This window comes from Danio rerio, chromosome 15 (assembly GCF_052040795.2).
Source record: "Danio rerio strain M-AB ecotype USA chromosome 15, GRCz13ab, whole genome shotgun sequence".
In the NCBI taxonomy this organism is placed as follows: Eukaryota; Metazoa; Chordata; class Actinopteri; order Cypriniformes; family Danionidae; genus Danio; species Danio rerio.
The window spans coordinates 21,882,305-21,910,105 of record NC_141035.1 but is presented as its reverse complement, the minus strand read 5'-3'; the positions used below and the strand labels follow the sequence as shown (position 1 = coordinate 21,910,105).

The 27,801-nt window shown below is 35.8% G+C and overlaps 1 protein-coding gene and 1 long non-coding RNA gene across 41 annotated transcripts in view; one reads left to right on the top strand and one right to left on the bottom strand.

Moving 5' to 3' along the window:
• Nucleotides 1–27,801, top strand: part of igsf9ba (immunoglobulin superfamily, member 9Ba) — a 118,728-nt gene that overhangs the window by 32,648 nt on the left and 58,279 nt on the right. For all 40 annotated transcript variants that reach the window (XR_015509292.1, XR_015509291.1, XR_015509290.1 and 37 more), the window contains exon 3: nucleotides 8,361–8,507. Coding sequence is in view for 4 of the 40 variants with exons in the window: in XM_087283982.1 (XP_087140108.1) it covers nucleotides 8,361–8,507 (147 nt within the window). In the remaining 36 variants the exon portion in view is untranslated. The remainder of the gene's footprint in view (nucleotides 1–8,360; nucleotides 8,508–27,801) is intronic.
• Nucleotides 12,812–14,094, bottom strand: LOC147840612 (uncharacterized). The gene is made up of 3 exons (XR_015509326.1): nucleotides 14,039–14,094; nucleotides 13,650–13,793; nucleotides 12,812–12,928 (listed from the first exon to the last, which is right to left on the bottom strand). It is a non-coding gene; the product is annotated as an uncharacterized LOC147840612 (long non-coding RNA).

Genomic DNA, 27,801 nt, shown 5'->3' with positions numbered 1-27,801 from the left:
GCATAGATCATTGAATTGCATTAGCATCTTGCTCAAAAATGTTTAAAAAACAACTACCGCCAGACAGTTTAACTCTAGGGGAGTTGTAAAATGAGCCTTTTTCCAAAAAAAAGTGGAGTGTTTCTTCAAAAATTGTATATTTACCCTCGGTTTGGGATCTACATGTAGCATCTTTATATTGCAATTACTCATAAATCCTCTTTACCCATACAATAAATAATTGATTTCAGTAAGGGAGAGCAAGGGGAAGTGAATTAACCATCATCTCTCTATTTGCTTATGGCCTCATTGCATTTTAAATGAGCTATGAGATGTAATGTTCAGTGGCTGTGACTGTACATTACAGTCTCCTGTGGGCACTACAGCGCCACCATGACAGTTTCTCCACACCACAAGCCTTTATTCTTTCCGTGTGCACACAATTACAACTGAACTCCAAAAGGCAATTACTGTAACTCACAATGCAATTTTGTGCTGCAGAAATTCCCAACTCCCAATTCTTCCACCAGTTTGGCGTATTAGGAAAGCCCATTGTCTTTCAGACAGACAATCATTGCAGCAGTTTAGATGTGATTTACACAGGCTCTGCTGAAGTGATTTTTAGCTAGAGGCAGATTGTGTTCATTCAGGACGGTGTGTTTACGGGCCCCTAAAATGCACTGCACAAATGTATCCACAGTCAGGAGGCCTGCAGGAGGATTTTAGTAATTAAGCGCCTAACGAGTTTGGATAATGAATGACCGTGTGTGCTCTGTGTAGAGAGAGCAGTGTATAAATTCGTTCCTCTGAGGGGAGCACTCGCAAACTATTATTCAGAAAACTATAATTCAAATGTGTATTTTATATTCATATTTTAATATTTTCAATTGTTTATGTTGAAAAATAAATCTCTTATCCTCACCAAGGCTGCATTCATTTACAGTGAAATTGTAATGTTGTAAAATATGATTAGTATGTTTATATTAGAGGTGTGAACCTACACTGGTCTCACGGTTCAGTTTGGCTCTGATTTTTTAGGGCATCGATTTGGTTCAATTCAATTTCTCGGTGCATTGACGATGCTTAATACATAATTTTATATTTTAATTTACAGCTCAATAATTCTTGTATTAAAATTTATAAATAAATGTATATTTACATACTATTTGTGATACAGTTTTGTCCTTTAATACTTGCAGTCATATATATGTACCTTTAAAAACTCAAGTACATGCACAAAACAACATGAGCATTTATAGTAATTAAACAAATGTAAATATCCTCTTGCTTTCTGAGCATTGTCGTGTGGGTTCTTACACCCTTATGATTGGTTATGTGCTTAACAGATAGGGCTGCGATTAGCTCTAACGCTAAACAGCAGGGGCGATCACAGCTGATCCATGATAGACGTGTTGGAGAAACTCGCTCTACAGACACGCACTTGTGTCTGTATCCAGAAGTATTGCTGTAACCGCCAAGAGGAGACAGCAGGTTAAGGTCCACATTGAGAGAGAGAGAGAGAAAGAGAGAGAGAGAGAGAGAGAGAGAAAGAGAGAGAGAGAGAAAAAAATGGAGTTTACTTTCATTTTCTGTATTACAGTAAATAGGCCTGTGCGATTTGAGAAAAATATCTAATTGCGTTTTTTTTTTTTTTTTGTCAGAAAATGCGATTTCGATTAGATTTGCAATTTAATTTTGTAGTCAAGCTTCAGCTTAATCTGTATCGTAGCTTCTTACTGCTAAAATGCAGCAAGTGTTAATTTAAAATGCAACTAAAAGATATTACGTAACTTAAACATTTATTCAAATTTAATTCAAGGACAGTGAGTTTGGACAACCAGCTCATTCATGTATGTAACGAAGACAACATTGAGTCGTCATCAAACTACACGTTTGTTCAATATGAATAGGTGCCCTCTAGTGGTAAAGAATACATACTGTGGCTTTAAAAGTTAAAAATTTCTTTACTGGTAGCAGTGTTATAGGAAACAGTTGTTATAGGCTAAATTTTCTGCTGTGGTTCCCAAACTTTCATATGTTAACTCAGATTCATTAAGAAAGAATAACATTAACAAACGTGACCTGAATGACTGTTAAATACATTGAGCATAAGAGCCCAAAAGTTTCAACGCATGAAGTTAAGACAGAACACTGAATTTTGAGTCTATAGCTGGAAAGAAAGTAATGCAGTCCTGCTGTCAGCGGCTTTGAAAATGACTACTGTTTGGGGTTACATTCAGCGTGAAGATGCAGTCTAACTTTGATGCCGACGCTGCCCGATCCCATCAGTACTTTATCACCCTGCACGAAAATAGCGGTGATTTTTGAAGGCCTTATTTTTTTACTGCAAGACCGCAGCCTCCTCTGCCCCATGCCATATTGATTTTCTGCTCTGGAAAGCTGCCGTTTCCTCTCTCAGGTGCAGTTGTGATCCCAGTGCTTATGATATCTACTGCTCAGTACACAGCAGCATGAAGTATGAAGGCCGGCCGGAGTGTAGATACGCGAGTCTGAGACTTTAAAAACATTCATTCCCAGCTAAAGTCCTCAAACAGGCAAATGAGAGATGGTATCATGGTATTGGACGGTTCTAGAGTAGCTTAGTTCAGTCGTAGAGATGCTTGACTGCACAAACTTCTCTCTCTTCTGTAACTATTTGTGTTGTCAGGTTTGCTAAGCCTCTAAGTACAGAACGTGTAGCACTCTGATGTGAGCTGTGAGCTTTGTACTTTAGTACAAAGTATAGAGATTGTGTGGGAGGGCTAAAATTAGGGGAAGACTGCTTTGCTTTTTGTAATGTTAGAAATTGTTGTACTGGCTGGTTTACTGTGTGTCTATCTGTGTACCCATATAGAAATTCGCTATATGGCAATGTATGCAAATTACATATATGACGTACAGTACATACATTTCACATAATTAATTTATTTGCCATAATACTCTAAATAAACAATACAAAAACACATTTACAAGACTATCATAGATGTAATTACAATGTTATACTAATGTAGTAATAATAATGTTATTACATAGTAATTACATCCTAAATAATAGTTTGTAATTACATATCTACTGCGTATATTAACAAATAAATACACAAATACTGTACATGAAATATACAAATGAACAGTTAAGTTCATGCATATTATATTGAATGTAACTACATTGTAATTACAGTGTAATGACAGTAGTTATAATGCAACAACACAGTAATTGCACACAACACAAGTTTTTAATTACGTTATATCGCAGATGTATTTGTTATAACAAGGTAATTACATCTCAGATGTAATTACAATTTTATAACAATTTTATACCAATGTCATTACATTCAAAATAAAAGTTTTAATGACATATGTACTGTCTATATTAACATAAATACTGAACAACCGTACTCGAAATATACAAAGAAACATGTTTATAAATATTATCTCGGAAGTTATTACAATGTAATAGCAGTGTAAAAACATAGTAATTACAATGTAACAGCACAGTAATTGCACACAATATAAAATATTGTAATTACATGTGTGCTTTGTATATTTACATATACAACTAAAATACTGTGCATGCATTATACAAAGAAATATTTACATGTACAAATTTGATCTTAAATGTAACAACAATGTAATTTCATGTATTGTCATATTAATTACAATGTAATGCCTTGATAATTACATCCAAGATAAATGTGTAATAACATATTACAACGTTATAGCAATGTAATTACAATGTCATAACAACAATATAACAATGTAATTGCAATATTATCACAATATAATAATAACAATGTTATTATGATGTTATAACCATGTAATTACAATGTTATAACAATGTTGTTCTTACAATGTTATTACAGTGTTTTAACCATGTATTTACAATGTTCCTTGAAAATAGTTACATCCGAGATAAATGTTTGTAATTTCATGTTACAATGTTATAACAATGTAGTAATAACAATGTCATAACAATGTTATAACAATGTTATAACAATGTAACTACAATATTACCAAAATGTAGTAATTCCAATGTTATTACTATGTTTTAGCCACATAATTACAATATTACTACATAGTAATTACATTCAAAATAAAAGTTTGTTATTACAAATCTGCTGTATACATAAATACTGTACATGAAATATACAAAAAACATTTAGGTTCATACATATTATTTTAGATGTATTTACAATGCAATAGCAATGTAGTTACAATGTAATTGTATAGTAAATAAGTTTGTAATTACATGTTTACTGTGTATATTTTTATATAAAACTACAAATAAACAAAATACTTTACATGCACTATACAAAATATTTACATGTATAAATGTTATCTTGGATGGAACTACAATGTAATTACATGTATTGTCATAGTAATTGCAATGTAACAGCTTAACAACTTAAGTAATTACATCTTAGATAAATGTTTGTAATGACATATTACAATTAATTAACAATGTAATTACAATGCTATAACAATGTTGTAATTACAATGCCATTACAAAGTTATAACCATGTGATTACAATGTTTTAACCATGCAGAAATGACAATGCTATTAAATTGGTATAACATTGTAAGTAAAATGTTTATATATAGTAACTACATCCAAAATAAAAGTTTTTAATTACAAATCTGCTGCGTATATTTACATATAAACAAATGCTGTACATGAAATATACAAAGAAACATTGAAAGAGGAGATTGTAGGTTAGACACCCCAGTGAGTCAATGTGCGTAAAAGTAAAGTAGGAACTAGATTTTCTTTAAAATATACGTTAAAGTTTATTATTAAGCCATCTGGAGTCGTTTTTAGTCACGGAAATTAACTTCTGCATTTGCAAAACTGCTGATATAAGACATTCTGAGAGATTCACACAAACAACAGACCACAGCTATACAATTATAAGCCTGTGGACGGACCTGTACACAGAACAGCAGTCAGAGAAGTGTAATTGAACTGTATAGTGAGGAGAACAGAGCAGGTTCATGGTGAGACCCGTGTTGGCTTACAGACAAATATGTAAGATAACAAAATCTTATCTGGCAATAGGAAAGCTAGTATTGATCATGGAGTTTGTGCAGTTTCCATAAAGGTAATAATATACCACGATGATGATAAATTACATCAAAACTAACAACCGTTCCTGCAATAAGCTACTCTGTCTCACTGTAAACAGTGCACGCCTGTCAGATTAGTGCCTTCTCTGACGTCCCCGGGGTGGTTAGAAAAAAAGCGTACTTTTCGGAAATGAGAAAACAGACACATTTTCTTTAAAATTTGTGCTCTTGCACTTCAAAAACACGCAAGTTTGTATTTGTATTTTAATTTATAAATATTATCTTGGATGTAACTACAATGTAATTACATTGTTGTTAAAGTAGTTACAATGTAACGACTTAGTATTTACATCCAAGATATATGTAATTACATATCACGATTTTATAACAATGTAGTAATTACAATGTTTTAACGGTGTTACACCCATGTAATTACAATGCACTATTTACAATGTTATTATGGTGTTATAACCATGTAGTTACAATGTTATAACAATGTAGTAATGCCAATGTTATTGCAATGTTATAACCATGTATTTACAATGTTACTACAAAGTATGTAATTACATATTTGCTTTGTATATTTGCATACAAATTTACAAATACTGTACATGAAATATACAAAGAAACATTCATAAATATTATCTCGAAAGTTATTACAATGTTATAGAAATGTAATAGAATAGTAATTGCAATGTAACAGCACAGTAAATGCACACAACATAAAATCTTGTAATTACATATATGCTTTAAATATGTTTATATGCTATGCAATGTAACAACTTGATAATTAAATCTAAGATAAATGTGTGTAATTACTTATTACAATGTTATAACAATGTAATTGCAATGTTATAACAATGTGGCAGTTACAATGTTATTACGGTGTTATAACCATGTAATTACAATGTTATAACAATTTTGTTACTACAGTGTTACAGTGTAACCTTGTAATTACAATGATACTACAAAGTAGTTACATCCAAGATAAATGTTTTTAATTACATATTACAGTGTTAACAATGTAGTAATAACAATGTAGTAATAACAATGTCGTAACAATGTTATAACAATGTAATTACAATATCACAATGCTGTAAACACAATGTTATTACTATGTTGTAACACGTAATTACAATATTATTAAACAGTAATTACATCCAAAATAAAAGTTTGTAATTACAAATCTGCTGTATACATAAATACTGTACAAAGAAACATTTGAGTTCATACACATTATCTTGGATGTATTTACAATAGAAATGTAGTTACAATGTAATGGCATAGTAAATAAGTTTGTAATTGCATGTGTACTGTGTATATTTTTGTATACAACTATAAATAAACAAACACTGTACATGCACTATACAAAGAAATATTTACATTTATAAATATTATCTTGGCTGGAACTAGAACGTAATTACTTGTATTGTCATAGTAATTGCAATTTAACAACAGTAACTACATCTTAGATAGATGTTAGCAATTACATTATGATTTTTTAACAATGTAATTACATTGTTATTACAATGTAGTAATTAAACGTTTTTACAAAGTTACAACCAAGTAATTACACTGTTTTAACCATGTTTTTACAATGTTAAAACATTGGTTATAGCATTGTATTTACACTGTTATTACAAAGTATCTACATCCCAAAAAATTTGTATTTACATATCTGCTGCATATATTTACATCTAAATACAAAAATACTGTAATTACACATTACAATGTTATAGCAATGTAAATACAAAAAGAGCAGGGGTGTAACCCCGGTGTCCTGGCCAAAGTCTCTCTATCGGCCCTTACGATCATGACCTCCCAATCATCCCCATCCACCGAATTGGCTCTATCACTGTCACTTCACTTCACCAATAGCTGGTGTGTGATGAGCGCACTGGCGCCATTGTCCTGTGGCAGCCGTCACATCATCCAAGTGGATGCTGCACACTGGTGGTGGTGTGGAGAGACCCCCCCCCCCATGATTGTAAAGCGCTTTGGGTGTATGGCCATACACAATAAATGCGCTATATAAATACACATTACATTACATTTACATTACATTACATAATTATAAATATTTTAAAATAGGCACTGTCTTTAAAAATAAACTGCATAGTGGAAATCTAAATAACTACATTCTTTACTAAAAAAGCCTCAAGAGTACATTATGTTGCCCAACAGCAGCAATATTTGTCAAACAGTAGTGTGTCCTCTGCTTGTTGCTGTATGTGGGTGGAGTAATACAAGGGTGAAGGGTGAAGAGGCTTATCGAGTGCTGGTACTGGCAGAATATCGCATGGCTATCAGCCAATCAGATTCAAGAACCAGAGAGAACTGTTGTATAAATAACAAAATTGCCATAGATACTGTTATATTTTATTTCAAAATTTATAGAAAACATGTATTTTTAATCAGAATTAGTAATGCACTCTATATTTTTTTACACGTTATAATTAACCTATTAAAATGCAAACATAGGAATTCTATTTAGAACACAATGGAGTTTAATGCTGAATACACTAATCAAGCTGCACCTGCCTTTGCCTGCTTTTGCTCACATGAGTTGTAGTGTATCCATTAAGGATATGTTGATGGTCATTAAAAAATTATAATAATCATTTACAACATATAAATGAAACTTTTAATCAACGTTTTTTTGTAGCTTAAATTAAAACAAACAAATGAAAGGTTACGTTAACTTAGAAATGACAATGTGTATTAAAGGCATTACCTGAACCCTAGCCAAAATTCTCCCTCTCTTCTCTGATGGGACAGCAGGCCAAATAAAAGGTTACTATGGGCCAACTTTGGCCCGAGGGCCCTAATTTGGGCATCTATGATCTAAACATAGTTATTGTATTCTCTAAACATGTACAGTACATGCTTTTTAAATAAAAGCAATGATTACATTTCTTAACCCTAACCCTAACCTAACCTTACATCCATCTAAACCTACATGTTTTATTCTCTAAACGTACATGCTTTTTAAATAAAAGTAATGATTAGATTTCTTAACCCTGACCCTGAATTAATCCTACATCCATCTTCATTCATTCATTTTCCTTCGGCTTAGTCCCTATTTCAGAGGTGGCCACTGTGGAATGAACCGACTACATCCATCCAAACATTAAAATTTGTATTCTCTAAATGTGTACATGCTTTTAAATTAAGGTAGTGATGCATTTGAATTTACTCAGACTATAATCAGCACATGTATAAAAATGTGAAGACTGTGTTTGTGCATGCCTGCCTGTCATTGACTGCAGTGAATCCATTGCAGCAGTCTCACTCTGCTCTGCTTTGCTTTTTTGCTTTCAGGGAGAGCCAGCCTGCATGGCAAAGCATCTCTGCAGATCGAGCAGGTGCGCTCTGAAGACCAGGGCTGGTACGAGTGCAGGGTCCTCATGCTGGAGCAACAGTACGACACCTTCCACAACGGCAGCTGGGTTCACCTTACTGTTAACGGTGAGCCATGTAAAGTTTATTATTTTAAATAATGTCTGGAACATAGGTACTAACAGCTTGCATCAGTGCAAACTGGCATTAAAAAATATGACCATCAGAGTTGACCAAAGTATGCAGTAAAACATTATGTCTGAAAGTGTGCATTAAAAATTGTGTGGACATTGATTTTAGCTGCTGGCACACTTTTGGCACAGTACTGCTTTTCTATACATAAAGGTACCCAAAAAGTGGTGTGGTTGACTATTTTTGTAGTTTTGATAGCGGGTATGGAAATAAATGCATATCGTTCTGCACTCTACCGAACAATAGAGCAGTGGAAAAGAGCTATTAGTGATACTGAATGGCTTTCATCAGATAAAATATAAAAGTGTGCAGGATGTTTAGTTCAGCTAAGTAGTACTGTTTCGTTCGACATTCCCTCCAATGGTTATGCATGATTTTATTTCACTTGAACTACAGTACGTTCACTTTTGTGTCCAAATTTAAATTCATCTCCTGTGGGCACTCTGTCACTGACAATGAAACCGCAGGTCCCGCCCTGCAACGTTCCACTTGCAAACTGCAACTTGATCGATATGGAAATGTGATTTGATGGTAATTTTGTTCTTCAAAATATACTATGACATGATTGGCTGCCATTGATTACTCTGTCGCGCCTTCAGCTCTTTCATCCATCAGTATCTCACATAGACTGCAAAAAGATAGTAGACAGCATGGAAGTATTCACATCCTTCTATTGCAGAAAAAAAATGGTCAGAATTCATCCTATATTTACAAATATTGCATACCCAAACTGGGTTTTAAACATTGGTTTATTTTCATATTTTTTGTATGGTTCATATATGACACATGTACAAGTTATAGCTCAAATGAAAGCTCTTGCCGGTACTCATACGGTTCTAGCATTCTTTATTACTGAATTATATTCACATATTAAACAGTTGTCGAGTAAATCGCGGTGTTTCCATGGCGCAGAAGTGAAAACAATACTTTTATGATCAATAGGTAGCCCCAGATAGCACAGACAGCTGTCATCTCGTACCTTTTGCTGTGTGCTTCAGGGCCATTCTCCTCTGTTTTTGAGGTGATGTGCATAAGTAATCCTTTTATATGTCTGATGTGGTCCAAACTCAGTGAATTATGTTTGATCAAACAAAAGAATATTGAAAAATGAAAACAATGATAGGTCCCTGTGGCTTGTATAGCACCTCTCATCAGTTGGAATACAATAACTTTTGCATAGATTATGGTAGAGACATTTTACTTTTATTCTAAAATTACAGATATGTGCAGGAATCAACCAAACTAATTACAGCACGCTAGACCACACAGAACCTAAAAGGTACACTTTCAAATTTTAGTTTATAAAAAAAAATACAAAAAGCGCCTCTTTTTTAAGTGTTTACTATAACACAGACAACATATACAGATATTTTAAACACTTTCATTTGTGTTTTACGAAAATTCAAAGTGTTTTCTTTAAAATTATCCCACATTTTTGCATTTACACCTCTGCATGTGGATTTGGGAAGCTTTTAAATTTGGGTAGGCAAAATCCAGGTGGAAATCCCAAAATAGCAGCGGAGTTTAACTGGTTTTAAGCAATCAGAAAAAAACTGTAATAAGCAGCAAATTAGTAGTATACTGTGCTAAAAGTCATAGTCAATGGTGTGTTAATAGAAATAATCGCACCTTAAAATAGAGTGTAACCAAGAGTTTTTTTTCTCTTAAGTTTTTTCATTTACACTGGGTGTGGGCTCTTATGTTCTTGGCTCTATAAGGAATGAATATGATATTGCATATATCTTCCTACTGTATGTGAATGGTTGAACTCGGCTTCTCCTGAGACTCTGCATACACTGCAGGACAGACCTGACATGCATATTTTCCTAGTTTCTCTCTCTCTCTCTCTCTCTCTCTCTCTCTCTCTCTCTCTCTCTCTCTCTCTCTTTCTTCCGCTGTGCTGTCTTCCCCTCCCCCATTTGTATTTAATGGATGTCTGCTTTTGGGGGTGGAGTAGGACTAATCGCGGCTTGATTTCATATTCATTTCTAATATCAGCAGTAAATCAGAGCTGTGAGGAGTGGAGGAGGATGTGACTATCTCCTTCCACTCATGACTGGCTGCTGCTGCTGTGAGTAATATGTGTGGTAGACCCAACAAAAACAGCCTTTATGCTCTAGCTCCAGAAATGAGCAGTGTACTCTCTTGTGGTCTTGGTCTAGGTCTGCTGCCATGGTTTCCATCAGAAAATGGTTGTGCCATAATATGCTGTCTTAAATTGGGCCATGAATTGATCAATCAATCAATCAATCAATCAATCAATCAATCAATCAATCAATCAATCAATCAATCAATCAATCAATCAATCTATCTATCTATCTATCTATCTATCTATCTATCTATCTATCTATCTATCTATCTATCTATCTATCTATCTATCTATCTATCTATCTATCTATCTATCTATCTATCTATCTATCTATCTATCTATCTATCTATCTATCATCTATAAGCCACCAGTAACATATTAGTTTAAGTAACAATTCACACCATTTACTACTGGCTTATTACTTGCCTACACTGTTAGACATTTCAAAGGGTTTTTACAGTAACTTACTGGCAACACTGTTGCCAGTAAGTTACTGTATTTTAGATTTACAGTATACAACTGTAAATCCGTTTACAGCATGTTACCGTAGTGTCTGAAAATGGTTAACTACTGTAAAAACCTAAGTTAACAGTTAGCTACTGTAAACCTTTTAATTTTGTCCTAAATATTTTATAATATAATTTTATTAATATTATTTTAATACTATAGATCTAAAAAAGACATAATTACAAAATATTAACAAAATAAACACTCTTTATTTAAAACATTGGAGATGCTTAAAACAAGCTTAAAAATGTGTAAAAACATTACATTTCAATCATTCAAAATATTTTATTTTAAGAAAAAAAAACATTGAAAATGACAAAGCACATTAACATACATGTACAAAACTAATTTAAGTGTCTGACCTGCATATTGTTGAGAAAAAAAAACCAATTGTACTAAGTACTACTGACATTAAACCAGACACAATTACAAAATATTCCATTCTTTAAAACATTAATAATGCTTAAAGCATTTAAGGAAAATGTGTGAAAATTACATTAAGCAATAAAATCAACACATTAAAAATAAATAAATCACACAAAGCACTAGAACATACATGTACAATAAAAATTTAAACTTCTGAATTGCATATTGTTGGAAAAATAAATATTTGTAACTATTAGCCGACTCAGAAACAACCCAACTTTAAAATATTACTAGTTCTGGTGTCAAATGCTCAACAAGGTCTGAATTCACATGTTCAAATGCAATTCATCTTTATTTCTATTGCACTTTTACAATGTAGATCAATGATGTCAAAGCAGCTTAACATAGAAGTTCTTATAAATTGAAGCTGCTTCAGTCCAGTTTTCATAATTGAAGCAGTAAATGTCACTGCTGAAAGTCCAAACACTGAAGAGCAAATCCACCGTTCCACCAATTGTAGCCAAGTGATCCAGTGGCATGGAACAAACTTCACCAACTGACGAAAGTGTAGAATAAAATCCCTTGAGAGATACCAGGCTCAGTTGGGCACGACCAGTTCTCCTCTAGCCAAACTTGTGCAAGGCCGCAGTCTAGGCACCAGAGGCTTGAAAGTTCACCAGCGGGTGGTCAGGCTGGCCCATTGGATCAATGCGGAAACTCATTGATCACGTGTGTCTTTTAGGATTCACTCCTCCATGACCACCACAGCATCTGGTCAGGATTTGGCCCAGTCCAGGATTATGAAGAACTCTGGATAAGGACAAACAGACTAACATAAGCATAGAAGAAGCTTGTTTAAAAAAAATAAATCATATACTGGTTAATTATTTTGAAGCATGGCAGCTAGGTTGGGGTAGTTTTCAGCTGGTACTGAGCAACTGGCTCCTGCTCATAACCTGCTCACTACCATGTTTAAAAGATAACTAACCAGAATGTCCTGTTTATTTTTTTCCCTAACAAGGTTTTATTTTAGGTTTTATTTTTTAGGTTTTAATTTTTTTATTTAGCTAGCAACTAAACATGTGACACATTTTGTATTAAAAGTAACGTTACTATATTGAGAAACAAATAGATGTACAGTACTTACTGTTGTATGAGGTCCAGTTTGCACAGGCAGGCTCCCAATATTCTATATTAAGACCATAAAAAAGCCAAAAATACAGATAAGAATACCATGCTACAATCCACAACCTCCACACAACTTTTTTTATTTGTTTACCTTGGTTGCTTACTGGTCTTGCTTATTTTTTAAGCAAAAGGCTGTGCTGATCAAGATGTTCCTCTGAAATGCTGTTTGTTTCTTCAGACAAAACCTGCTGCTGTGCCAGTGCCATATCTAAACAGAAAAAAATATAATGGTAACAATTATGTTAAACCAAATGTCAAGAGTTGTGATAAAAAAATAATTAGCAAACAATAAATAGCAAAAAGGTGGTTATTAGCATAATGCATAGAGGTAAAATTGGTTTTATATTAGCAGATTCAGACTTCCCCCTTAATAATTTAATTTCATAAAAGTATTATTTGCAAACTCTAAATAGCGAAATCATTTTAGCAGCTAATGACTATCAAAGTACAACATGCTCACGGTCAAATAAACAGTGTTAATGTTGATTTCAAGTCATACTGGCATGCTAATTCTGATCGAATATTCAAAGTAACATGGTAAACAGTATAGTCTTCTAAATGAACGAATGTGCGAATATAAAACCAACTTTACCTCTATGCATATTGTAACGTTATAGATTTACGTTAACGTTCTTATAGGTTACGTCGCGATGTTATTTTCTCAAGCTAACGTTATAAGTTACTCTAAACCAGAGAAAAATAAGTTCACAACATCTAATATATATAGTATAAATCAATATAAGTTAAACGTTGCACGTTAAAATGAGTTTGAGTCCAATTCAGTATAAACTTAGCTCAGTTTAGCTAACAGTTAACATTAACGTTACCATTTTAAGATCGCTTCAGCCAATGTTGCCGAGCAAACAAATGCTAATAGAGGTGCTCAAATCAATGTCGAGTGTTGTCAGCACAGACAGACGCGCTTTTACCTGGATTATTTGTTGGTCTTTCATTCATATTCTTCTGGGGGAAAACACTCTCTGCCGGACCGTTGTCTCGTGCTAAGTGTCCTCCAAAACTGTCTGCATACCTCTGGTTCCCTCCTAAACCAAAACCCGCTGCAACACCGGTTCCTATGTAAATAAATAAAAAGATATGACGAGAACAATGGCTAATAGTCATAAACAGTCTTATTTAAAGTAATAGTAGTGTTAATGTAATAAATTAAATAAAGGTAACATCTTAATAGATTATATATTTCTCAAATGGGCGAAATAACGCCAAGCCAGAGAAAATAATAATAGCCAACTTTATACTTTACTTTGTTTTATTCTCGTCCACAAAACATTCTGTAAAATGAAACACTGCCTCAGCTTACCAGAGTAAAGTTTGTTAAATCCAGTATGTTCTTCAGGCACACTAATAAATTGTCCTCCAGAATTGCTCCAGGGTCCTCAGGCAAAATGTGGTGCAGAGTAGTCGAATCGCCGCAAGGTGGCGTTGAAGCAGTTGTGGAAAATACAGTATAATACACGAATTTTTACAAATACAGTACATCGCTGTATATGTTGTTCGACGTCACACTAAATTCCCATAATGCAACGGTAAATACAGTTATTTACCGTAAAAGGAATTTGCAGTATTACACTGGGTGAAATACAGTAAATAACTGTGTAATTTACAGAAATGTCTAACAGTGTATTAATAATATCCAAATGGTTTATTAGCACTTAAAAAGTATACTTTTATTTTTTATCCTTAATTCTATCCAATACCTAAACACATCCACTAACTTACTAACTATTATTAAGCAGCTAATTAGTAGTTTATTGACCTAAAAATTTTAATTGAGGGTTTGTTAATAGTGTAAATTGGACATTAAAATAAATTTTGACTAAAATCTCATTTAATTCCACCTGCAACCAACTAACTAATAGCAAATTGTAGTTTTATGGCTGTGAAGAAAAAAAGGTTTGTTGGCTTTGTTTGTTGCCAGTCAGCTTTTTTGGAAAGGCTTATCAACTTGAATGGGGAAATCCTGAAATCTCAAATACTGTTCGCCACACTCACTTTTAAAGGACTAATTTTTTCAAATCAGCAACAAAATTTGACATGAACCATGCTTTTTATGTTGTTTCTTATCTGCATTAATCAGAGTTTCTAACGGGAAGAAGGCAAGACATAGAGTAGCTCCTTCCCTTTAAAAAAAGCCAATTGCATTTTGTTTTTATCACAGCTCTGCTAGAGAGTGGTTCAGATCAAACGCTTCAAATGAAATACAAATGAGAAGTGTCTTTAAGGGGGTGGGGTTAATATAGTCACCATATGTCATTTTCTTATTTGTTTATTAATATTAAAAAAAGTAAAATTAAAATAACTAAAAAATGTTGCATTATATTAACTAATACAGTGTATATTTTACATTACATTTTATAATGAACTTATTACACTAAAAACAACCTCATTTATAACAGAATGGAGTTACACCAGTTTCTGCCTTGATTTGCTTGCTGATGTCTTCTTCATAGTCCTCTATCCATCGAGTGAGAGTACTTACATTTTAAAAACTTAGATTAATTTACAATTAAACAAACAAACAAACAAACAAAAAAACAAAACAAACAAACAAACAAACAAACAAACAAACAAACAAACAAACAAACAAACAAACAAACAAACAAACAAAGAGGTTATGTCAAATTAGAAATGACAATCTCTGTTAAAAGCATTCTCCCCAACCCTCTCCATCATTCTCACTGTCTTCTCAGATGGGTTTGTGGGCCAAATCAAAGTTTACACTGAGCTAACTTTGACCTGTGGGCCTATCGTCATCCCCTTAAAAGGGATAGTTCCCCTCATTTACTCACACTCAAGTGGTTCTCAACTTTTGAGTTTCTTTCTTTTGTTGAACACTAAACAAGATATTATAAACAATGTTGCCATTGACATTCATAACAGCTACAAAAATACTACTAAAGTCAATGGCTACTTTTTTGGCTTCCAATATTCTTTATATCTTTCTTTTTGTTCAGCAGATGAAATAAACACAAACAAGTGGACTATTAAACTGTAAAACCTAAAAAGTTAAGTTAACTCAAAACATATTTTCTCTTACAAAATATATGATTACCTATTTGAGAGGAGCTTGGCAGCTCATTTAACCCAAGAGAAAACGAGAAGGTGAAGATTTTGGACAGCAACTTTTAACCTCATTGTGAGAGAACAATAAGGTGTTGCTCATTCAGAGGCCAGACTTTGTATATGTATTTTTTGTATTTGCCATCGTCTTATTCATTTAAAACATTCAATTAAAACCCTTTACTTCAGCAGTAACTTTAAAACAAAACTGTGCTTCTCAAACTGTTTCATGGGGTGTTTAAAATGATTAGGAAAAGTCTACACTTAATATTATGAGCTGTTGGGTATAGGGCATCATTCCCAAAAAAAAAAAAAACATCGACCTGCTATAAAATCTGCATGCACTTGTGTCCAATAAACAGAGTAATATTTCACCAGGCAGAGCCCCCATAATTTCCATTACACTAATGGAGATGTCTTGCATGATGCCAAACAGAGGCAAATCTGAGGTAGCTCAAGGCTTTGGTCATGTCATGTTCCTCCCTCTCATTCCTTTTGAACATCACATTTTGCCTGATTTATTATTTATAGGCATGGTTCAGCGCCGCTGGAAATATATTATCTCCTCTACGGTGAGTGTTTGCATTTTATTAGATGATGAATTTAATACGATCCATTAAGACAATATGTAAACTATTATGATTCACAGCTCGGTAATCATTGCCTTGGGGTCAATATCCGAAAGGCCCTCGGTCGCATATTAATGGTATCGCAACGCTGCTGTAGGCTTAATTCAAGTGCTGACATGGCAGATTAAGTCCAATACTGGAGCCTTTTGGCTGCATTGCATACTGATTCTTACTGTACATCACTTTACATGTATGAGCTGCAGTGGCCGCGGAATTAATGATAATTATGGGTGTCATTAAAGAGCACTGTCTTTTCTCACACTGGTAAGAAATTGTTAGCTCCTGCTGTGTTGATACATTGCTGATGAACAGCTTTGTTGGTCTTTTGTAGAGTTCATTTATTAAATTACATTCCCAAGTGAGATATGTGTCCATTTAGTGGACGGCAGAAGCGAGGAAGTGATGACAATGTGCAGTTAGTGATAGGATTGTTCTTACTGAAATTACACTGGAGGGACTGAGATTCAACTCAGGTACCAGTCTATTATTAATAGAAAAAGCACAATCAAGTCTCTGAAAAACTACTCAAGCAGAAATAAAAAGTTATTTTGGCATTTTTAATATACTTTTCGAACATTTTGATCAGTGACCCCTAAATGTCGTAAGTCTGGAGGTGGAAAAACTATATAAAACTGTATAAACTATATAAAAACTGATATAAAACGCTGGCTGTCAGTCGATTCAATACATTTCTCCAAGAAAGATGCTTGAGTTGCTACATTTTACAGTTGCTGCAGATTGGTTGTATGTACATTTATAATGTGAATCTCCCATTCCAGCACATCCCAAAGCTGCTCTACTGGGTTGAGGTCTGGACACTGTGGAGGCCATTTGAGTAAAGAGAGCTCACTGTCATGTTGGAGAACCTAGTTTGAGATGATTGAAGCTTGGATTTGTTATCGTGCTGGAAGCAGACAATAGGATGTGTTGACTGGGATGGACATGGTCAGCAGCAATACTGAGCAATACTAACCATTTTTTCATGTGGTTTATGTCCGTATATCTGTATCTTTGCATTCAGATGCTGCACAATAAACAACACTTCTCAGATTCGACAACTAGTTTTTAATTTATCCGGTGTGCGGTTTTGTTGAGTCTGTGTGAATTGTAGACTTAGTTTGCTGTTGTTATCTGAGTGTCACTGATGTGCCCTTCTGTTGCTGTTGCTCATCTGCTTCAAGGTTTGATGTGTGTTCAGAGATGCTCTCCGGCAGACTTTGGCTGTATGAAGTGGTTATTTGAGTTACTGTTGTCTTTCTATCCACTCAAACTAGTCTGTTCATTCTCCTCTGGCCCATTTTCCAACAAGGCATTTTCAGAACTCATAACCATGGCACATTTATGGCACACCATGAAAGCCCCCGCCTTTTTCTTCCTGAAAAAGTCAGGAAAGTGGGTGAGTCCAGCTTTGTTTGGGTGGTAGTGTCAAGTGGTGAAAGAAGGAAGGGTTTGCCTGAAAAGGGGAGTTTCATTAAGTGAATTACAGCTGATTTACACAGCGACAGCACAAACACAGACGCAGAGGAAATAGACAGTGACTACGTTTACATGGACATCAGAAATGGAATTATTTGCCTTTATCTGAATAAGACAATAATAAGATTAAAGTTTTTACATGAGTTTCTTTTAAGAATGTTCTTTTCATGATCCTGTTTTACATGTTATAGTACATAATTCGATTAACACCATTGCATCACCAGACTATCCACTTTTCCTCTGGAGTTTTATGTAATTTTGGGTGTTTCATTCTTAATTTGTCGACTTTAACTGCAGTTTGGCACTTTCACTTTCATTTAGGAACATTTCATGCATGCCCCCCGTGATAAACAAGATAGTGGATGCAAAGAACTGCTGGAAGAGTTTTAATGGGATTTTTGATACCGCACGCCGTATGGGAGAAAAAAAACCCAACCCGGGCTCATTGTGGAAACGTAGCCCCGCGGACGTTTCTGCGGACCGCGATTTACGTCCCGGGAGGTACGTATTCGAGCGGTTTTTTGTTTTTGCGGATCCGCGAGAGGCCGCTGTGAAAAGCAAAAGCCCTCGTCTTCGATTTCGACCGTGTTTTCGGATCCCGCCGCGTTCTCGCCCTTATTTTCCGGATTCTGTTTTTCGTCTTACCTGATTTCCGGAACCCGCCGTTCCCCGGACTCGATCCCGGTCGTCGTCCACCGCGGCCAGCTCCGGCTCGTCCTCCTCCTCCGGGGCCTCCGCTCCGCCGACGCAACGCTGTGAGCTAAGTGGACAAACTGATTGCGTCGGGAAAGCCCTCCACCCGGAGGCGAGCCGTCGGCCGGCGAGCGCGAAGAGGAGGGGCGGAGCGGCGCCACACCGCCCCGCAGCGTTCGCTTGAAAAAAACCAAACGCGGCCTTTTCGTACCTCCGGCCACGTAAATCGCGGTCTCCAGAAACGTCCGCGGGGCTACGTTTCCAGAATGAGCTTGGGTTGAAAAAAACTCAGCATTTCTCCGTAACATGCACTTTTTCAGAGAATAGCGTCAAACCGCCGTGTGTGTATAAACTGTCCTGTCTCAAAATGCGGTGAAAATCCTACACAACGGTAATAGTTTGATTAAGGTGTTTACATGTTTACACTCGGAGAGCAGCAATTACAGCGGATCTTTCAGTCCATAATATTGTAGTGATGTTTACGCACTGTAAACTTAGTAACTAAATCATTTTGACTAATGTATATCTTTAAAAACTGAACGAGTACTGCTTACGATACTAACTAACTTTGTTATCTGAATAAACATAAACAAGAAATACTGATCACACACTTAGCAAACCTTTAGAGACAGGACAATCAACACAAAGTGGAACCGCATCTTTTTTTAAAAGGAGATGAGTGGTTAATCTGGATTTCACCATTTCCAGATGCGAAAAGCTCTCGAGTAAAAAAATGTTCCTTACAAACATATTTTTGTCGTGTGTTAGCAGACCACTGTATTCCAAACGTGTCCACATGTGATTTGTGCTCAAAAAAAAAAAAAAAAAAAAAACTTTTTGGTGAAATATATATGTGTCTTAATAGTGTTTTATTAGCAATGTGAGGCACACATGTGACATCTCGAAAATGTGTTTTGGTGTTTTGTGACCCTTTAAAGTCACCTAAAAGGACAGTTCACCCAAAAATGAACATTATGCCATCATTTCCTCACCCTTGACTTTTTCCAAACCAAATTTTTATGCTGTTGAACACAAAAGAAGATGTATTGAAGAATGCTGGAAGCTTCTATAGTATTTGTTTTTCCTACCATGGATGTCAAAGGTTATAGGTTTCCAGCATTATTCGAAAAATCTTTTGTGTTCAACGGTGAGTAAATGATGACAGAGTTTTCATTTTTGGGTGAACTATCCCTAATCACCTTTGATGATATGGGGAATCATTCTCATGTTTGGTTTGAACTTCAAATCATCTTGATCATGTCTTGATCATGAGTTGCTGTAATGTGATTGGTTGATTAGACATTTTCATTTACAATGCGTTTGCTCTTGTGATGTAGTTTGCCAATTTGTATTTTAGCATTCAGTTATGCTGATTATTCATTGTGAAATGAAGCAGCTCCTGATATTTATTTGGTTTCTGTCAGACATTGAGGTGTCGTCCACAGAAATGGTATAATTGGCTCAGCACTGTCAGCTCTCCGTAAGCACAGCCCTTTTATATATTTAACATATGCTTCAGAGGTGAGACTCATGCATATTCCAAACTTCAAACAATGACAGCAGCAAGGGTAACTGTCTGCTGCACCTCGCATCCATGTTAAAAGTCTGCAGCCGTTCCCCTGCAGAAATCACTGTGACTTGTTTGGAAAATGAACAGTAGCTGTTTCTCCATTTTGGAGCGAGCAAGAGCCGCATGTGAAGGGTGTATTATTGCATGCGGGGTGTGTGTTTGTATGTGTGTGTGTGTGTGTGCGTGTTTTTGGATTGGGGTGAATGAGTTCAGTGTCTGCCTCGTCTTTTTTCAGCCGGAGAAATGTCACCTGTGCAGCTGTGTTGGGCGGCGCGAGTGTGAACATCTGTGACGGTTTATTTCATGGCTTCCTATTTCCTCTCTACTGCCGCAGTGGCCATTCATGCCCTCTTTTTTTTTGCATTCATGGTCAGTCCGTCGGTTCACTCAGTCACGTCCCCTCACACACACACATGCACACACCCACACACACTCTCCTGATCCTTAGGTGCTTTCCGAAATGTCAATATCAGTGATTGTGGCGTGTAGATGGTGTGTGGTTTTTATATGTCGTCAGGGCGTTTTACAATAAAGCGTGTATAATAGCCTTTTGGCTAAATGCCTCATGGTTGGATTTGCAAGCAATGCAGCTTTGAATCTAAATGACATAATGCCTGCTTGAAATTCACTGCAATTGCTTTGATTGCGGATGTGCAAGTGACCTGCAGCCATGGAGGGGTCTCTGACTGAAATGAAAAAGATGGTAGATAATGCTCCTCCCAGTAGATTCTGAAGTGAGGTCTTTATGGGACGTAACCGTTTTATGACTTTTAATAAGCATGCATTGTCATCTCTTTAAAGATGGTCCTCTAAGGGGAAGTCCATTAGCTGACTTGGTCAGTTTGTGATGAAATGCTTCATGTGCATTTATTATTAGAATGCTTTAAAGTTCTGAACTAATAAGTAAATAAAACTGAAATCTGTTTTATAATCAAGAATCTTTTGGTTACTGTTGTTGAATGCATTTTCCTCCAGAATGGTTCTGGCATAGCACTTTGGATGATAAAATAGCTTGTCAAGATATTAAAAACTTAAATTTTCTTTTTCAAATATTTATGCAATGTATAATGAGTTAATAGTTTTGTTTTGGGCATCTTGGGCATTTTCTACAGTGGCCGGGAGAGCTTAACGTGCCGCAGTTTAATTACAAAAAACGCCAGCAAATTGGGAGAAGATCTTCATCCATTTGACAGCACACATGCTGCAAATCCTCACAACGCAAACACATTTTTATAAAGCATGCTGCATTTTCTCACAACACAAACAATTTATGAAAGCGCTGCATTTTCTCACTTGCAAAAAGAATGGAAGACAACAGAAATGTTTCAATGGGTATGTTTCAAGTTTATGGTCATTTAGGCTAGTAAAATAAAAAAGCCAAGGGAGACAGGATGTTAAAATAAACAAACTAAAAACTCACCTTTCAAAGATCCCCACAACTTCACTGAGCAATAGTCATGGCACAGCAGCGTCCGTCACATTTTAGGGTCTTCTTGGAGCATTTTTGTTGTTTTTTATTCACTGTATAAAATGCAGGGTTCCACACAAATCATTAATATTGTCCCACCACAAATTGATTAAGTTAACTTAACACTTTTTACAAAGTAATGTGGATTCAACATAAAAAAAATTAAGTTGTCCTAATGAAATCTCAAGAATTGTGTTGCTTCAGCTCATTTTAAATAGGTAGTTTGGATGAGAAAAAATAAATACATTTGAATGTCCTTTTTGCAAGTATTGTGAGAAAATGCAACACTTTAGTAAACTGTTTGCATTGTGAGAAAATGCAGTGCTTTTTATTAATTTGTTTGCATTTTCTTTTTTTCTGTTTTTCCACAAAGTTATTTTGCAACATAATTTTACTCTTAGAATAATAGTGTTTTACAGTCTGCTTTAGGTTGGCACATGTAGTTTTCATTTGCACAGTCAAATATGATTTTGCAGAATTTAGATTTTTGTTTTGTGTAGACTATTTGTTTGGAACAGTACTGTTTATTTTTTCCACAACATTTTGTTTTCCGTGGCATCACGGTGGCTCAGGGGTTAGCACTGTCACCTCACAGCAAGTAGGTCACTGGTTTCAGTCCTGACTGGGCCAGTTGGCATTTCTGTGTTGGGTTTGCATGTTATCCCTGTGTTCCTGGTGAATTGGATGAACTAAATTGGTCATAGTGTATGAAAGTGTGTGTGGGTGTTTCTCTAACCCATGCTCATTCTGATTACGTACCCCTATATACATTTCTGGAGAGCGCCAAATACGTCCAAGGAGCTATGCTTTTTTGCAGTTTTTGTTTTTGCAAATCCACCAGAGGCCGCTGTGTATGCTTTTTCAGATCTCAAATTTCTGTGTTATAAAAAGCAATCCAGAAAAAGAAAAGCTTCCTGATTTTTACCACATTTTTAGAGTTTACCACATTCTCACCCTGTTATTTACTTGTTTGTTTTATTTTGTAACTTTTGTTTTTGTCTTACCTGTTTTCTTAACTGTTCTTTATCGCACTTGATCCCCATTGTCGCAGTCAACTTTGCTCTGCGTCTCAATAAAGGGACTAAGCCGACAAGAAAATGAATGAATGAATGAATGAATGAATTAGTTGTCAGCTCATTCCACGTTGGCAACCGTTGATAAATAAGGGACTAAGCTGAAGGAAAATGAACAAATGAATTTTGGTTGCCACAGCTTAAACCCTGATATGCACATTGATATTGTTTTGTTGTGCAGCATTTTACGCAAAGTAGTATTGTTTTGCACAACATTCTTCTTTTATTTACTGCATAATATAGTTTTTTTTTATGTGGCATACTTTTGTTTTTCTTTAGTCACTGTCCATCCCAGTCCATACTGTAAATCAACTGCATTACTTCTTTGGAAAGGCATATTCTTAATATATTAGCTGCATTATATGATCTTTTTAATTCATTCTGGAGATTGAGGTTGCATCCGATATGAATACTTATTCACACACACTGCATGAGCTTATCTTAAAAGTTTTGTAAGAGACACTGGTGTTCATTGGTATTCAGACTGACCCTCTCATCCAAAAGCGTCTTTGTTGGGGCAGGTGGTGTCTGGCCTCACAAGGGCAGAAAAGTCTGACAGCCCTGGTTTCCTGTAGCCGGCGATATTAGCATCCACTTGTGTATGGATCCTATGTGGGCAGTGCCTGTTCTTCCTGCCAGGATGGGTGAGAGAGTGGCCGGCTCCCCAGCAGGTGTCAGCCGGGCAGATGTACCCGCTTAGAGAACAGTCGAGGCACTGTGGAGACACTCAGGTCATCACACAGACCCCTTCATCAGTGCGGCCGTCACACTTGTCTCTCTCATAGCATCCTGCCCACCCTCATAGGGAGCGCAGATCATTAGCTTCTGATACGAAAGTTTAAAGTACACATTGGTTTTATAACATGTGCGTTAGCAACTACGCACAAACAAACAGCCTTTCAAAGTAGTTTGAATTTAATGGCGTGCACAAACCCAGATGTTCAACACTCAGCACACACTGGAAAGATTCATCCTTGTCCAACATCTCAAAACATACAGTCGGCAACAGATGCTTGCTTTGGTTTTGTTAGCCCAGTTTGATACTAATGTCAGTGTCTTTAGGGGCCTGTATTGCTGATTACACATGCTGCATTGATGGAATAGAAAGATAACTTTTTAATACTCATTTGATCCTCACACAATATCTTCTTTCACACAGCGATACCCATAGATATCTGGAAAATTTCCGAAATGACTTAAATTAAAACAGCGCTGTTCAAACAGCCAAGGGCATTCGAGAATTTTTCCAGAATTAGACCATTTACACATCTATTCCAAAATATTGATACATTCTGACATCATTGACCAGAAATTAGCTCTAAATGGCTGAGATTGTATTTGTAAACATTGAAGGGGTCGTGCTTTTGTTGATGGTTTCACTTTTATTTAAAGCTTTAGCATTCATGTAGCCACTTTGTCCCTGAGACATCCAAAGGCCAGAAGTGTGAACTGCAGCTAAATGTTTACACATTTGACTACATTACAAATTTTGTGGATGGTTAAGTATTATGAAGAACTTTGATAAAAAACATATGGAGGTACACTTTTTGCATGTTGAGATGTACATTATATGTGCGTGTGCTGGCGCTCACCAGCGCTCACTTCTTCACATGCACACGTGTCAAGCAACTGAAGTAGAGCTTGAAGGTAAACAAACAGTTGGCATTAAGAAAGAACATAGAAACGTTATCTGACTAACATCCAGCAGCTAAATGTGTGTAGAAAAATATTCAAAGGCTTTTATTTTCACACAATGCAGCATTCTGGCAAATTACTAATAATGTTACAACTTCTCTTTCTGGAAAATTACCGGAACGGATTTACTGGTATTTTCAAAAAGGGTCTGTTCACACATGATCCCTTTCCAGAAAATTGCCGGAAATTTCCAAGAAAGGTCTGTATGTGTGAAAGGGGCAATTGTGTCATCTGATCTGCAACTTTCTATCGGCACACTTAGGGTGCTTTCGCATTTGATTTGATTGTTTGGTTTGCATTTGAATTTAATTGAACCCCACCACCCATACTCCAGCTGGACTGTATCCATTGGAGTTTGACATTTCTTATTACATGAGTAGATACTACTTTTGACTCTGAATTTACTTCACGACCTTGATAAGAGTATGTTCTATACATGTAATTCTCATGTATTACATCCTTCATTATCACATGACCTACCCGTGTCATTTGTTTCTAAACCCTGGTACGTATGCGCCATCAATGTCACACGTTGCTTAGTAACAGTGGTGCAATGGCGCAATGGCTGGATACCGATGCTTGCATGCTGCAAGTTTGAAACTTTGAAACTTTGGACTTTGAAAATTTAGTTTTGTTTACAGTGTTCTAACACTGAGTGGCACATGAATCTGTCATGATGTAATGTAAAAGATTAAACAAACTCAGAGAGATTATTTTCTCAGAAGATGAGTAGAAATTATATACACATTTTCTCTGCTTGCTGAGTGTCAGACAAGTGAAGGAGTAAATGCAAAAACACATCATTGATGTTTAACCAGTTTGTATGTGATTAATATACCATAGGTCAATTGTATAATTGGGGCAAATGTGATCACATTTGAAGTGAACTGCCTTGTAGTTTGGACGTACGCAACATGGGCTCATTCTGAAGATGTAGCTCTATATACATTTCTGGAGATCGTGAATTATGTAGCCAGAGCTACGTATGGCTACATTTTATCTTATAAATGAACACAATGGGCAGTATGACGCTGTTCCTTTTCTCGCTTAACAGCTGACCGCTTACCTCTGTAACATGTACGTAGGCAGACTTGAGACGCAGAGTGGAGTTTGAGTCTGGTGAAGAACGAGTCCAGAAAGCAGATAAGACAAAAACAAAAGCTAAAAAATAAAACAAACAAGTAAATAACAGGGTGATAATGTGATAAAATCTGAAAATGTGGTAAAAATTAGTAGGGGGCTTTTCTTTTTCTGGATTGCTTTATAAAACATTGCGATTGGGTTTAGGGAAGTGGGTGGTCAGGTAAATCTTTGCTTTTTAAACCACTATTGGTTGGGTTTAATGAAGGAGGAGGGTGGGTCAGCTGATCAGTTAGACAGTCAGTCATTCAGGCAGTTGATAGCGGCCTCTGGTAGATTTACATGAGAAGAGCAGGAGCGAATGGTACTCGCGAGAGAAATTTGAGAATTTGAGCCTCTGGTGGATTCAAGGAAACAAAAACTGAAAAAACACTTAGCTCCTGGGACGTATTTTGCTTTCTCCAGAAATGTATATAGGGGTACATTATCAGAATGAGACTGGGTTGGAGGTACAGCACTCCTGACTGCCATTTTTAGGTAGACTCACCAAATTCAGAAGACAGCGTTCACATGCACTAAATGAATTGAACTCTGATGTCAAACAAGCAAAAAGTGCATACCAAAGGACACTCAATGTTTATTGTCTCAGCTAGGTAGCAGGGGTGTAAACTAAAAAGGCCTTAAAACACTCATAGATGCTTTGTTTGTTTTTGCTGTACAGGCTCCACCCTCTAGTGGAAGGGGAGTTTCTAAAGACAAATAAAAACATAAAAAAAAACATGTTTTGCTTCCCCAAGAAAGGGGTCATTTTTGGTATGGAATATTTAACACAGGCTCATTCTGTAAACGTACCTCTATATACATTTCTAGAGACCACTAAATATGTCCCAGGAGCTATGTTTTTTTTTTTTGCAGTTCTTGTTTTTGCAAATCCACCAGTGGCCGCTGTGTATGCTTTTTAAAATCTCAAATTTGTCTCGCGAGTGTTATTAGCTCCTGCTGTTCTCGCGTCAATCCACCAGAGGCCGCTGTCGATTGACTGGTTGACTGACTTACTGACTGACTGACCAATCGACTGACCCACCCTCCTCCTTCTCTAAACCTAACCAATTGTATTGATTGACCTGCCCACCCCCTTCTCTAAACCCAACCAACAATTTTCAAAAGCAATCCAGAAAAAGAAAAAAGCCACCGCCTGATTTTTACCACGTTTTCAGATTTTACTACATCCTCACCCTGTTATTTACTACTTTATTTAAATTTTTGGCTTGTTGTTTTTGTCTTACCTGCTTTCTGGAACTGTCCTTCACCGGACTCAAACCCTGCTGTCATCTTCAAACAAACAAACTGGTAACAGCTTGAAATCCATACACATGGATGTAAGCGGTAGCAGTCATTTAAAAGATGAAATGCAGCCATATGTAGCTCTGGCTACATATTTCACAATCTCCAGAAACATATATAGGGCTACGTTTTCAGAATGAGCTTATGTTGGGAATTTTACATGAGGTATCTTGTGAATTTTCTCATTCTGGTGACCTGGAGAAATAAAAGGATATTTTTAATCAATACATAAGTTGTTTTGAAGGTTAGCAGCAATTAGAAACTATACGGTTTCTTTAAAGAACATTCAGCCTCCCTGCTGGATATCTTTATCTGTGTTTAAAATAGCTGAATTTTAGAGTTTTGGCAAGTTTCAATTACAAAGGTAGATTTGTTTGTGAACACTCTGCATATGAAATCTGTCTTTTCAACCATTGTTTTTAGGTATTATTAATTTGACATCACTCAGTATTTAAGAGTTAAGGTTATTTGTTTGCCAGAAGTTAAAGTTGGGAGTGAACAAAGCAAGAAGTTGAGGTCTTTGGTGTCTAGTCACTGAGCTCTGTCCAGACCATCTGTTCATGTGGAAAGACCTTCAGACAAGTACCTTCTGAAATATGTCTTCTGTTTGTCATTCACAGTGTGAGACCAACATTTTTCCAAAAACACATAGTGAGAGGAGTACAGAAAGTAGGGCAGGTGTGTGATGGAGTTTGGTTGTCCCGTAAAGTCCCTTCAAGTGTTTATCAAAGAGTATTCCTAAGAGAAAAACTAAGAGGGAAATGAGAAAAAGGTAAAAATAAACTTTTAGTCAGAATCAGGGAAATTAAATAATGTAAAATCAGTGTTAAACCCAAGATGTAATCGTTTCTTTCTCATTGTAATATATATTATTATTAATATTAATATATAATATATATATTCTTTCTCATTATAATATATATATATATATATATATATATATATATATATATATATATATATATATATATTTTT